Source organism: Phoenix dactylifera, chromosome 14, assembly GCF_051530095.1.
Source record: "Phoenix dactylifera cultivar Ajwa chromosome 14, Ajwa_hap1_PhDact_Kaust_v1.1, whole genome shotgun sequence".
Lineage (NCBI taxonomy): Eukaryota > Viridiplantae > Streptophyta > Magnoliopsida > Arecales > Arecaceae > Phoenix > Phoenix dactylifera.
Genome location: NC_143203.1, coordinates 26,114,652 through 26,126,714, shown reverse-complemented (window position 1 = coordinate 26,126,714; position 12,063 = coordinate 26,114,652). Strand labels below are relative to the sequence as shown.

Genomic DNA, 12,063 nt, shown 5'->3' with positions numbered 1-12,063 from the left:
TGTGTTGTGTGGGAGATGGTGATGACTTGAAGTAATCATAATATCAGACTGCACCAGACCTGTCTCCGTTTCTTCCTCCTTTCCTCTCTTTTTGTTCACAAATTTCCCTTTCTTTCGCTTTTTGTTTTCAAAGCCGGGATTTCTTTCTATCACCATGCATCAAAACTTGATGGCCTTTTCTAACTGCGTCCGCGTCATGGCTTTTAAAAGAACCTCAAAGTCTCATCTTTTTTATTATCTATGAAAACACTAGGCCTGCTCAAAATCCGCACACAACGCATGGAGATGTATGAGATGCATAATTTCATGCCCATCTTATTGCATGTCAATACATGAATTCCTCATCTCTTGATATGAGAATTGTGACCGCTTTCTGTATGTAGGTAGTTTTATTCAAATATCCCCTAGTATATTTTAAAAATAAAGCATATTTTCCCTGAGCTTTTGAAAAGTTATGCACCCATGAATGCTGCTATGCGCATGTAATATATATTCATGTATTTCCACTAAAACCCTTATATACGTTTTGAGTCATGTCATCCTCATCGGGCTATGAATCCAAATCCAATCATAAATATTACAATCAACTCGTGTTCAGCTTGAATATATCTGTGTTGTAGTGTCTCCCTAGTTCATATAGATCATGGGTCTGATTTGCTCTGATATCATCATGTCACAATCTATGATCTTATCAGAAAAGATTAGTTGAAAAATATTATTAAGTACTTTGGTCTTCTATAAATACTTAAGATCTGCTCAACAAATAACCGATTTAGGATTACCAAACACATACCAACAGAGATCCTCACAAACTCAATATGCCTGGCTTTGAATTTAATATGAAAAATCTTAGCTTGTGATGCATTCTATTGCTCTTTGATTTGAGTCGGTGTTTTTTCTTTATAAATTCAGCCAATTTATTTTCATGAAAAATTGGAAATCATCGTAGCGGGGGTGGCAACAGCTATAGTCGAAGTCACCATTTCACCAATAAAGTCCACATGCCAAAATCATCCAATAGAAACTATGTGATCAGATTTTCACCAATTACCTCAAGAAGATATTTTAGTATTCAGACTCCTTGCTTTATGGAATCTAACCTACACTTTTTATACCTATTCACTTCCTTTCTGGTTACATTGCTCTTCCCATGTATGCACTTGTAACTCGGGTAATATTCCATCAATCAATGCCCACTTGAACATATATTCATCTTCCAAGATCTCGATGTGACCATTTTGTCCTACTCATGCATGCATTGGCATCACAACTGGATTGAAACTTACCATGGTACATTGCTGAAGGCCCCTTCAAAATCTGATGGTTTGAGATTTTAACCTTTGAACCAGAATCTACCGTATCGGTTGGTACAGAATCTACTATACCAGTCGGTACAAAATCTGCCATACTATCCTAAATCGGTACCGGATCAGCGTGAAATTCGGTACCGGATTAGTTTTTCTGGAAAATCGATCGGTATATCTTCTGTACCGGCCGGTACCCGCCATGTACTGTTGACGTGTTCATACCGGTATGTCAGTTTTTCAATTTTTTTTAAATCACAGTGCGGCGCGATGTGGTTTTTCAAACAAAGTGGCTATTGTCGGCCACTTCTTTTACTGTGGCCCAAAAAAAAAACACTAGAACCTAAAATCCAGCCATTCAATCGAGATCGGTACGAAGCCGGTACAAAACCGATGCATACCGCTCCGAACCGCTATCGGTACGCCGATCAGTACCAACATAGTGGATCTTGCTTTGAACCTTTTATAACAGATTGCTTCAGAATTCGCGTGAACCATGCTTGAAGATCAAATGAAAAAAAAAAAAGATGCCACCAAGACATGACAAATGGCGGAAAAGCGAAGGAAGCAACATGCAAGAACCTTACATCATTTAATATGGAGAGCGGCAGAATATCGATAACGACTACTTAAGGTATGTTTTTTATGATGTCTTTGTGTAGATGCAAATCTTTCCAAGGAGAGCTTAAAGCCTTCGGCAATTTATGCAGGAAAGTTTCCATTAAAAAAGAAGATTTTGGCAATTAAAGATGATTCTTTTCATTGGCTAACACAAATCTTATGTAATATTATCCATGGGCCCGTATGGTCATCATTGTTTTGGAAGGCCAAAATCGAAAAAAAGCAGCTGCTTCTTGTTTTTTCTTATGTCACACTTCAGGAAAATGTTGTTGAGTGCGGTCCCCTTCTTAGCAGGATGCAAGTTCTTAACTCATGATTCCTTCGTGAAAGAGGCGTGAAGCCAAAGCAAACAAAAAGATTTGGCCAGGTTACGAAGCTTCCACGAGCACACCCATCCCCAATAACAGTTATGTGTTTCCCCCGAAAAGATTAACAACAATTATGTGTTTACACCGAAAAAAAAATACATAATTTGAAAACAAAGCAAAGCAAAACACATCATCCCGGTATCAGATATAGTACTAGCACCACTTCTTAACCATATCAATACATTCGAAGAAATCGGTTCTATATACCGAACATTGATACGTCCTATAGTATGATCGGTATGCTCCAGACCATTCGGTTCGGTTTATGCCATTTCTAATAGTAGTAATGGTGGAAGCTATGGAATAGTTTTGAGGATGTACAGTATAGAACAAGAAAATTGAAAAATTTTGTTTTTTTTAATTCTGCAAGAAAATCAAGAACCATTTCAAAAAATTGGATGAATATTTAAAATAAAATGATGCTATCCAAAGCACCCAAGGAAATGATAACATACATTTATTAGCAAGCATACTAATTAGTCCACTACAATAAAATCTTTACATAGTATTTGTAGTCTACTCATATTATACCATTCAGAAAATTAATTTGTCATTATAATATTTTTTCCTGACCTTCATATTACTGTTTTGGTCCAATCACATCCATCAATAGCATACAACCAAAATTTTCCCATTCCTTGCAATCATGCGACCACAGGGGCGGTCGGGTGGCAAACAGAGCCAAAGCCGGTGCAAAACCAATGGTTATCTTATCAATCATGGGCACGGACTGGCCGGTGATAATAAAACCAAGCGGCACGTCCATCCAGAGCAGTCGGCACCGAAAACGTCACTCAGAAAACCGCCATCAACTTTCCCAGTACATTCCTTAACTGTTGGCGAGGGAGGGAGCACAGGAGGCGTGGCATACTTCCTCATAGCGGCAGGAAGTCGCAGATTTTTGATACATTTATGGTATGTGTTGAGCTACGAGTTGTACAAAAAAAAAAAAAAAAAATCTGCACAAAGTATATGGTGAAAGCAGATCGCATTATTCTGAAGAGAACCCAATCATGAACACCAATAAAATCCGGGGGTGAAGATAGAGAAACAGCTCAAATCCACTTTTTTCCAAAATTCGGATGCTCTTGAACGAGGTGCTCTTCTACGAACATTACATATAGCTAGAGAGAGACAAAAAGCGTGACTTTGGATGGTTTTTTAAAAAAATATTTTAATTATTTTAATTTAAAATCGTTAATTTTGTAACAACGTTAGATTGCGTGGGTACATAATACATATACAAAAATAAAGATAAAAATGGCAAAATAGCAAAACAAGTGTTTTACGAGCGTGTACATGCAACTATCACTTTTGAAAGAATATTTATGTAAAATTGAATTTTGAGGAGGGTATTCATGGAAAAAAAAAATATTTTTTAAAATTCTGTTATCAGCATTCACGCCTGTGAGCAGTTCTTAATATATATATATATATATATATATATAAATCCTAACTACTCCGTGGTCCCGCTGCTTGCCAGAGCGTAAAGCCACCGTTTTCGGCACCCAGTTCTTCTCTCGTCGCCCCTCCGAGATGCGACCTTCTTCCATCCATTAATGCCCATAGCATCCCAACCCCCCCCCCCCCCCCCCCCCCCCCCCCCCCCCAAACTAATAACAACTTATAAGAATGCTGTGGGCCCGACTATCGTATCACAACGAAGATTTACTGCTACGTGTCACGTGGTCCCCTTGAACTTCACCAATCATCTCATGCCACATGGCATTGAGCTATGTTTCCGTCCAATATCGGGGCCAGAGTTGACATTAGCTCATTATTTAATTAATGCTAACAACCCCTATCACTACCTATAATAACTAATTGAGGTGAGCACGACTGGTGAGCATAATCCGAAACAGAATTTGTTTAAATAGATTTTCTAAAACCTAAAGTGAAACCGAACCAGTCAAGCTAATATTGTTCCAAATCGATCTGAAAAAAATTAGTTAGATTTAGTTTGATTATTGAATTGGTATCCAATAAAAAATTAATAAAATTAAAATTATATATATATAGATTTAGTTGGATTGAATTGGATAGGTTTGAATCAATTTTATGAAACTTTAATCCAAAATTAAATTAAATTTTTAAAAATTAATATAAATAGAACCGAAAATATGATCCAAGCTAGGTTCAACGGTCTTTCCTGGCCCCACTCGCACTTTTCCCTCTCCTCTTCTCTTCTTCTTTGACAGGGAGGTAATCTCACCTCCCTCCTCTCCCTTTCTCTTTTGGGGCTCCCCTCAACCCAAACCGGCCATGGAGGTCTTCTTTACCACCAAGACGACTACTACTACTGCGTTGTTACTCTTTATTCTACTATTGAGATTGAGGGGTGGACTCACATTAGCGGCAGAGCAGGAGAGTGACCGGATCGCCGAGCTCCCCGGCCTGCCCACCGATGAGGCCTTCTCCCAGTACTCCGGCTACGTGACGGTCGACCCGCGCGCCGGCCGGGCCCTCTTCTACTGGCTCGTCGAGGCCCCGCCGGCGGCCCAGCCGGCGCCACTCGTACTCTGGCTCAACGGTGGGCCGGGCTGCTCCTCCATCGCCTACGGCGCCTCCGAGGAGCTCGGCCCCTTCCGGATTCGCCCCGATGGCTACAGCCTCTACCTCAATCCCCACGCTTGGAACAATGGTGATCCCAGTGCCCCCCCTCCCCCCTGGTTTGCGAATTCTTGAGGTGATTTTGTTTCAGTTTGATCTCAATTTTCGTTTGTTATGGTGTTTGCAGTGGCGAATATGCTCTTCCTGGAGTCGCCGGCCGGTGTTGGTTTCTCCTATTCCAATACTTCGATGGATCTGTACACCGCTGGTGACCGGAGGACAGGTTTTACTCTCGCCTGTGATATTGATGTTAGTCAGGAATGATGTTTCACGATCGGAACAATGTCACTGTCTTTTTCTTCTTCTCCTGCTGTAGCTACGGATGCATATGTTTTCCTTGTGAATTGGTTTGAGAGATATCCGCAATACAAGTATCGGGAATTTTATATCGCCGGAGAGAGCTATGCAGGTGTTGTTTTACTGATTTTTTTTTTTTGATCCACTTTTGTTTCTTGTGCTTTGAATTAATCTATTTTATGTCATTCGTTTGATTTCTTATCAATTATCAACTGCATTTCAGGGCATTATGTTCCTCAATTGTCTCAGGTTATCACTCAGAAGAACAAGGGCGTTCAGAATCCAATCATTAATTTCAAGGGTTTCATGGTCAACAAGAAGTTTCTGATAGCTGCTTCCTTTTTATTTCTAGAGATTTATTAACGCAATTGGAGTCAAATTTTATTTCTTTTGATGAATTGTGATGTCAGGTGGGGAACGCTGTTACTGATGATTACCATGACTATGTGGGCACCTTTGAGTACTGGTGGACCCATGGCCTGATCTCGGACGCCACATACCATAATCTTAGGGCCACATGCAACCTCCAATCCTCTCAACACCCTTCTGCCGAGTGTGTGAAGAATCTCAATGTTGCTAGCACAGAACAAGGGAACATTGATCCATACAGCATTTATACAAGCCCATGCAATGATAGCAGCGCTCTCAAACGCAACTTAAGGGGCCGCTATGTAAGTTCTCTGCACACCTCTGGCTTCCTTTTCCTGAAAACTATTCTATCTTTTGCTTATCAGTGCAAATGGAGTGTCTTGCAATTTTCATATTCCTTTTCTTCACAAAAGACAAAACAAATGAAAGGTGTTTTTGGTGCATTATAATGTGACTTTAAAATGGGGAAGATTGATCGTTCTGCATGCCACTCCAATAATGTCGATGGACTGAAACTATGCGATGTCAATTATGCCACTATAGTGCTATTGAGTTATCCAGATTCTTGTCCCATATGGAGTGTATATTTTGACAACTTTGATGTTTCTCAGTATGGATTATGATAATGTTTGCTGTACAATTTAAATTTAATGCAAGTTGTTAAGATGGTGTTAAATTTTTGACCTTCGATACATTTTTCCTACATCTTATATCTAATTTATTCATCCTCAGCCTTGGATGTCCAGAGCATATGATCCCTGCACCGATAGGTATGCCAAGGTGTACTACAATCGCCCGGAAGTGCAAAGGGCACTCCATGCTAATGTTACTGGGATTCATTATGCCTGGGATACATGCAGGTTTGTTTGCTTATTGTAGAGATATAATCTGATTTCTCTGTTTTTATAGTGTGGGGAACTTTCAAGTAAGTTTTCTTTGGTAAACTAATAGAAAAATGGTTATAATGTGCCCTGTGACAGTGATATTGTTGGAAACTACTGGGCAGATTCCCCTAGATCCATGCTTCCTATTTATCAAGAGCTAATTGCAGCTGGTGTAAGAATATGGGTGTTCAGGTATGGACTCTCAATTAATGTATTTTATGTTATATAAATCTGATTTTAACTATGAATTTACCACATCATCATCTGTCTGGCTTTGTAACAATTGGAACATATATGTGTTCTCACCTTTATTATGGAGCATACTTTAACTTTCAGTAAGCTTGCATAAAAAGATGTCTGCTAGAATAGATATCATTTCCAGCTTATATAGGGCATCAGTGGAATAAAAGTAACTTACTGAAAATCAAACACCAAAAAAAAAAAGGAAGCTAGAGATGGAGGGAACAAATTGTTGCTATATATGGTTACCTAAAGAAGAAAGGTAAAGACTTGTATTTGATCATATAGAGAAACATTTAACTTTTTGTGTATGTGGAACATGCATTTATTGCTATTGTTCACTAGTTAAATATTACGCTGTTGAGTATTGTATTTACAAAGCTATTTGTTTTGCCTAATGCTTGAAACTTCACAGGATGCAGTCTCAATTTATAGAATTTTAATGTCTCACCTGACAATAAGAAAGCCTACTTACATCTTTTGCCTTGCACAATGTAGCATATCAGCTTATAAGATGTGTGGATTTCTGCATTTTTATTGTTTTTCTATTGCTTCTTTTGTTTACTAATTATGATTTCAGACTGTCTTCATTATATGTGTGTGGGTGTGTGTGTGTGTGTGTATATAAAATAAGACCATTTGCCTTCCATATGTTATGAAGCTTGTATACAAAATTTCACAATACCAAATAAAGTTTTAACACAAGTGAATTTCTAGGATTCTGATCCACATGCTGGTAGAGAGACGCAGAAAAACATAGTTTTTGGTTCACATAGTGAAGAGTTCAACCTTTTCAGTTTGCAGTAAGTCCATGATTTAATTGTTTCGCTTTGCTACTTTAGTATTCACCAGCTTGGTATCATATTAGACTTAGGCTAGCCTTCTCCCAAGACTTCAGTTAACCACAAGGATACATAGCAGCCTGCTAATTGCTTTTCAACAAAACCAAAATGGAAAATGAAACAAAAGGAAAAGAGCACATGATTAATATTATTCATTGAGCCCCAATCTGGAAATAGAGGAAAGTGAAACAATTATTTTTGCAACAGTAATATATATTTTACAAACTTAACTTTTAGTATTTTCTGAACTGAAGCCTATCAAAATGTAAATGGAGAATTGAATATCAAAATGTAAAGGAGAATGGAAGTGTTAAAGACTTTTTGTAATTGCAATAGGAAAATGTCTTCTAACTATACTTTCTCGAATGTGCTTATCCAAGGACACATGCACACAAAAGGAAAAAAAGGAAGTGCTCTATTTTATGTTAGTCTATCTAGATACGGACATGAATGACACACATACACGTGATAACCTGAGAAGAAGTGCTATATATTATGTTAGTCTAACTAGATATGAACATGGATTATGCAAAACCAAGTGCACCTTTACCAGATTACTCAATGTTCTGTGAAGTTTCACTAGAGCTATCTCAGCTTTATCTTTTTGACTGCAACTTCTTTGCATGCTCACAATGTTGGTAATAGTGAGGTTTGAAGCATACCTTGTTAGTTCTTCCAGATCTCAATTGATCAAGTCTAAAATGCTCTGTGCTTATATTTTTTTCTTTCTAATACTGGAGATGTATCAATAAAGCTGACCTAGTAAAGTAAGACAAAACTAGCTGGTTTCAGTAATCTTTTTGGATTTTCTAGAATTTGGAATTAGAAGCTGAAAATAAGGAGAAAGAATATTATCAAAGCGTAAATTCTTTGTATGAATTATTTGGTATTAATAGTAAATCCATAGATGATGAATGATGAATGAAATAGCATGTTGCTTGGTGATTAATGAAGATAATTTCACAGATCTGTAGATTGTGTGAACTATTTCGAACTCAGAAATTGCTCTGAGTTCCGTTGCTGCTTCTAATTACTTGTCTCTCTGCACCTTTTGACAGTGGAGACACAGATGCAGTAGTCCCTGTGACTGCAACTAGATATTCGATCGATGCTCTCAAGCTCCCAACCCTTCTCAGATGGTATCCATGGTATGACCATGGAAAGGTTAGTCCAAGAAAGCCATCTTTAGGATGGCCATCCCTAGGCCAATAATCAAACTGGAGGTTTCCATTTCATGAGCTAATTGCTCTCCTTTTTTCTTTTTGCTTTTTATTCCTATCCTTTGTCTTTTTTCATGTGATAGGTTGGTGGATGGAGTCAAGTATATAAAGGTCTTACCTTCGTAACCATCACCGGAGCAGGACATGAGGTTCCACTTCATCGCCCTCGACAGGCTCTGATACTATTCAGGCACTTCTTGCAGAATAAGCCCATGCCTAGCTAACCTCTTAGAATAAGAAAGTCCGACTGGCAAGAAAAGAGATAAGCTTTTATATAAAAGCAAATTTTTATCTTATAGTGCATTTGAATTTTTTTTTTTTAATTTAACTTAGCAATTCTTCCAGGAATATTAGATTTTCTTTTAGCAGCCAATATACCATACCAGTTGTATAAAATCAAGGCTGGCCACCAATAAAGAACACTGGAGCCAATGTCATGTGCTATTTTTATTTTATCCATCTGGATTTATTAAGCAACTCTGAAGAACATCGTGTCCCATGCTGCTGTATGCAAGTGACTCCATTTATACTTGTCTACTGCATTGAATTCAAGCATGGAAGGACTTCGGCACAACTTATTTCTTCCACCCTCTACTGTCCAGAAATGCCTTTATGCCCTAGACAACTTGCAGAGTTGCAGATTTCACTAAATTTATGGGCAACCAGTGAATGGAATCTAGACCCTCAGTATCAAATAATTCCACCAACATCTCATAAGTGCTTGTCATGTATCAATCAGCAGTTTATCATGTGCGAAGAATTTTCACTCAGTCCCGAATTGATTTTCGGGAATGTGCTTGCCTTCAATTGCAGTTAGAAATTTTGTGATGACACCATAACTATTCCTCATATTTATTCCCCTGCACATCCTTAATGCTCTGATTGACCTTATCATGCATTCCCATTCAGTGGAGAGGTCCAAGTTCTTCACTACAATATTTGTTTTGAAATCAATTCTTAGCTGAGGATGGTAATGCAGGTGAAGAAAGCAATGGTAAATAGTGGGAAGCAAGAAATCCTGCAAACAGTTAAGACAAATTGCCATGACTTGGGCACCCAGTAATAACGTTCTGGGGTTGGAATACTGAAGCTATAATTTTATGGTAACTAAAGGAATATAGGTGCTGTAAACTCTTTGTGCCAGGTCTGCTGATTGAGTTGCCTTGTGGTTGAGGGGTTAATAACCCACCTTGTTCCACATATCTATCAAATTTGAGTGAACCCTTGCTATGACTTCACTGTCACATAAATATACACGTATAAGCCAACACAGAACCTCTTCTAAAATAATCAACTAAAACGGAAAGTAGCCAATTGGAATTAAAATGTAAGCAGCAAAATTCACCAAAATTTACAGAAAAGGGAAAAATATGATAAAAGGAGTTCTGCAACCAATAAAAGATAGCTTTCCCTCTTATTGTGTATCTGTAAACGAACATTTTCATTAAACTGATATAATTTATATATTGCATAAATATATTCTTGTAAAATCTATCACCTGCAAAAGATATACTGGTATGCAATATTTCTTTTACAAGTTACAGGTTTAACTAGCAGCCAAATTTGCATGCTATCCCTCGTAGAGGAAAGTGATGAAGTAGGGAGGAGTATGTTTCCTTTTTCTTTATCTAGGTGATGATTCTTTGCTTATTTTTCTATCTTATATGGCAATTGGAAATTGGTGCAATACTTGAAAACAAAAAGAAAGGATCCCCCAAGATTAGACCATCCCCCAAGTGCCCCATCCACACCACATCAACATCAATCTCTTACCGGATAAATTACATCCTACACTGCGTGCACCACATGACGGTGTATCATACCAATCAGATACAGAGCCGCTTGGTTTTATAGCCTTCATTCATCAAATACTCATTTTCGGTGCACCGCCATAGAAATGAACAACCATAATTGACATGATGCACCGTGTAGGATATAATTTCTTCTTTGTGCCGTGCCTAAAATTTTTCCCTTTATAACTGCGTACGTTCCCATTCGATCTTTGGAGATGCATACCTTTATGAAGCTTCTACAAGTAGCTATACTCTTTCTTGCACCATGAAGGCAGCCGAACTGATGCGCGTATGATCATGTGGGATCCAAGGCCTGAATCTTCCGTTTCCGCTGTACTTCTTTTCCACCCATCCATTCCTTCCACACAATAAACACCTCTCCCCTACCGAAACGTGGACGCACTCCAAACCACCTCTCTCCACTTACCATGCTCCGCCGGACCATCCGAACATATCTAAACCGGATAGATCCCATCCCCTCCTCGACCGGACGAACGGAGGTGCGCTACTCGGATCTCTACGATCTCTTTCTACCGACTTCGCACTTTGAATCTCTTTCTCTCGATAGCGATGGCGAGGGGAAGCGCGCAGTCGCAGGCGTCGTCGTCCGCCGGGGGCGCTGGGCGGCCGATGACGGTAGGACCACGGGGGACGGCGGCCGCGGCGGCAGGGATGCGGCGGCGGAGGCTGGGTGGCGGCGGCGGGAGCTCTGCTGGAGGGGGATTCGGCGGCGGGGCCGCGGGAAGCAACATGCTGAGGTTCTACACCGACGACGCACCCGGACTCAAGATGACCCCTACCGTCGTGCTGGTGATGAGCCTCTGCTTCATCGGCTTCGTCACTGCGCTCCACGTCTTCGGAAAGCTCTACCGCTACAGATCCTCCGCCACCGGTGGTTCTTGATCAGCAGGCGCCGGCGGCGCCGCCCGCGGCCGCGCGATCGAGGGGCACACGCCCACGCCCCTGTAAAAGATCGAGGTCTTTGCTCTGTTTTCTTTCTGGGAAATCGTCTGTTTTTGGTGCTTTAGTTGGAACTGTTTTAATCTTAGGGTTAGAAAGAAGAGTGCTTGAGATTGTGCTTGTTTTTTTTTCCCCGAATGAATGAATTGTGATCTTTTTGATTGGTTTCGTAACTTCGGTACTTAAATTCCAAGGGGCTATTCTTCATCTACTTCGGTTGGTGTTTTATTTCCTCGAAATAAAAAGAGGACTATATTTTGTTGGAATGTAGAATAGTATTCAGTTACCATCTTTCAGATTTAATAGATAAAATGGAAACTTTAAATGGATTTAATGGGCTGGGTGCGATTTTTCTTATCTTTTCGTGTTCCTTTTTCCCCCTTAAAAGCTGATAGCAAGTAAAGCCACAAGGAAAGCTTATTAAGATTAATCACGCTGGATGAAACAGTGCTAGTGATACCGTTCTTTTCAAGCTTTCAGGCCAAAATATGCGTACCCTGCTCTAATATCAGTTGAGTCAGTAATCTGCTAGCCTTTGCCATCCTTTCTCCTATC

The 12,063-nt window shown here is 39.5% G+C and overlaps 2 protein-coding genes across 2 annotated transcripts; both read left to right on the top strand.

Annotated features, from left to right (window-relative positions):
• The first annotated feature begins 4,464 nt into the window (after nt 1-4,464).
• On the top strand, nt 4,465-9,278 carry LOC103718140 (serine carboxypeptidase-like 27). The gene is made up of 9 exons (XM_008806817.5): nt 4,465-4,934; nt 5,031-5,126; nt 5,220-5,312; nt 5,424-5,509; nt 5,611-5,871; nt 6,302-6,429; nt 6,550-6,645; nt 8,594-8,699; nt 8,839-9,278. Exons 1-9 carry the CDS (start codon nt 4,556-4,558, stop codon nt 8,977-8,979), a joined length of 1,386 nt encoding a protein of 461 aa, XP_008805039.2. The 5' UTR covers nt 4,465-4,555; the 3' UTR covers nt 8,980-9,278.
• A 1,415-nt stretch (nt 9,279-10,693) lies between these two features.
• Nucleotides 10,694-11,781, top strand: LOC103718128 (uncharacterized). The gene has a single exon (XM_008806803.6). The coding sequence runs from the start codon at nt 11,119-11,121 to the stop codon at nt 11,449-11,451; it is 333 nt and encodes a 110-aa protein (XP_008805025.1). The 5' UTR covers nt 10,694-11,118; the 3' UTR covers nt 11,452-11,781.
• Nucleotides 11,782-12,063: the final 282 nt, after the last annotated feature.

Coding starts and splice junctions, on each gene's coding strand:
- LOC103718140 (XM_008806817.5), top strand. CDS start 4,556: ATGGAGGTCTTCTTTACCACCAAGACGACTACTACTACTGCGTTGTTA. Junction 4,935..5,030: donor TCCCCACGCTTGGAACAATG/GTGATCCCAGTG, acceptor TGGTGTTTGCAG/TGGCGAATATGCTCTTCCTG. Junction 6,646..8,593: donor GTAAGAATATGGGTGTTCAG/GTATGGACTCTC, acceptor ACCTTTTGACAG/TGGAGACACAGATGCAGTAG.
- LOC103718128 (XM_008806803.6), top strand. CDS start 11,119: ATGGCGAGGGGAAGCGCGCAGTCGCAGGCGTCGTCGTCCGCCGGGGGC.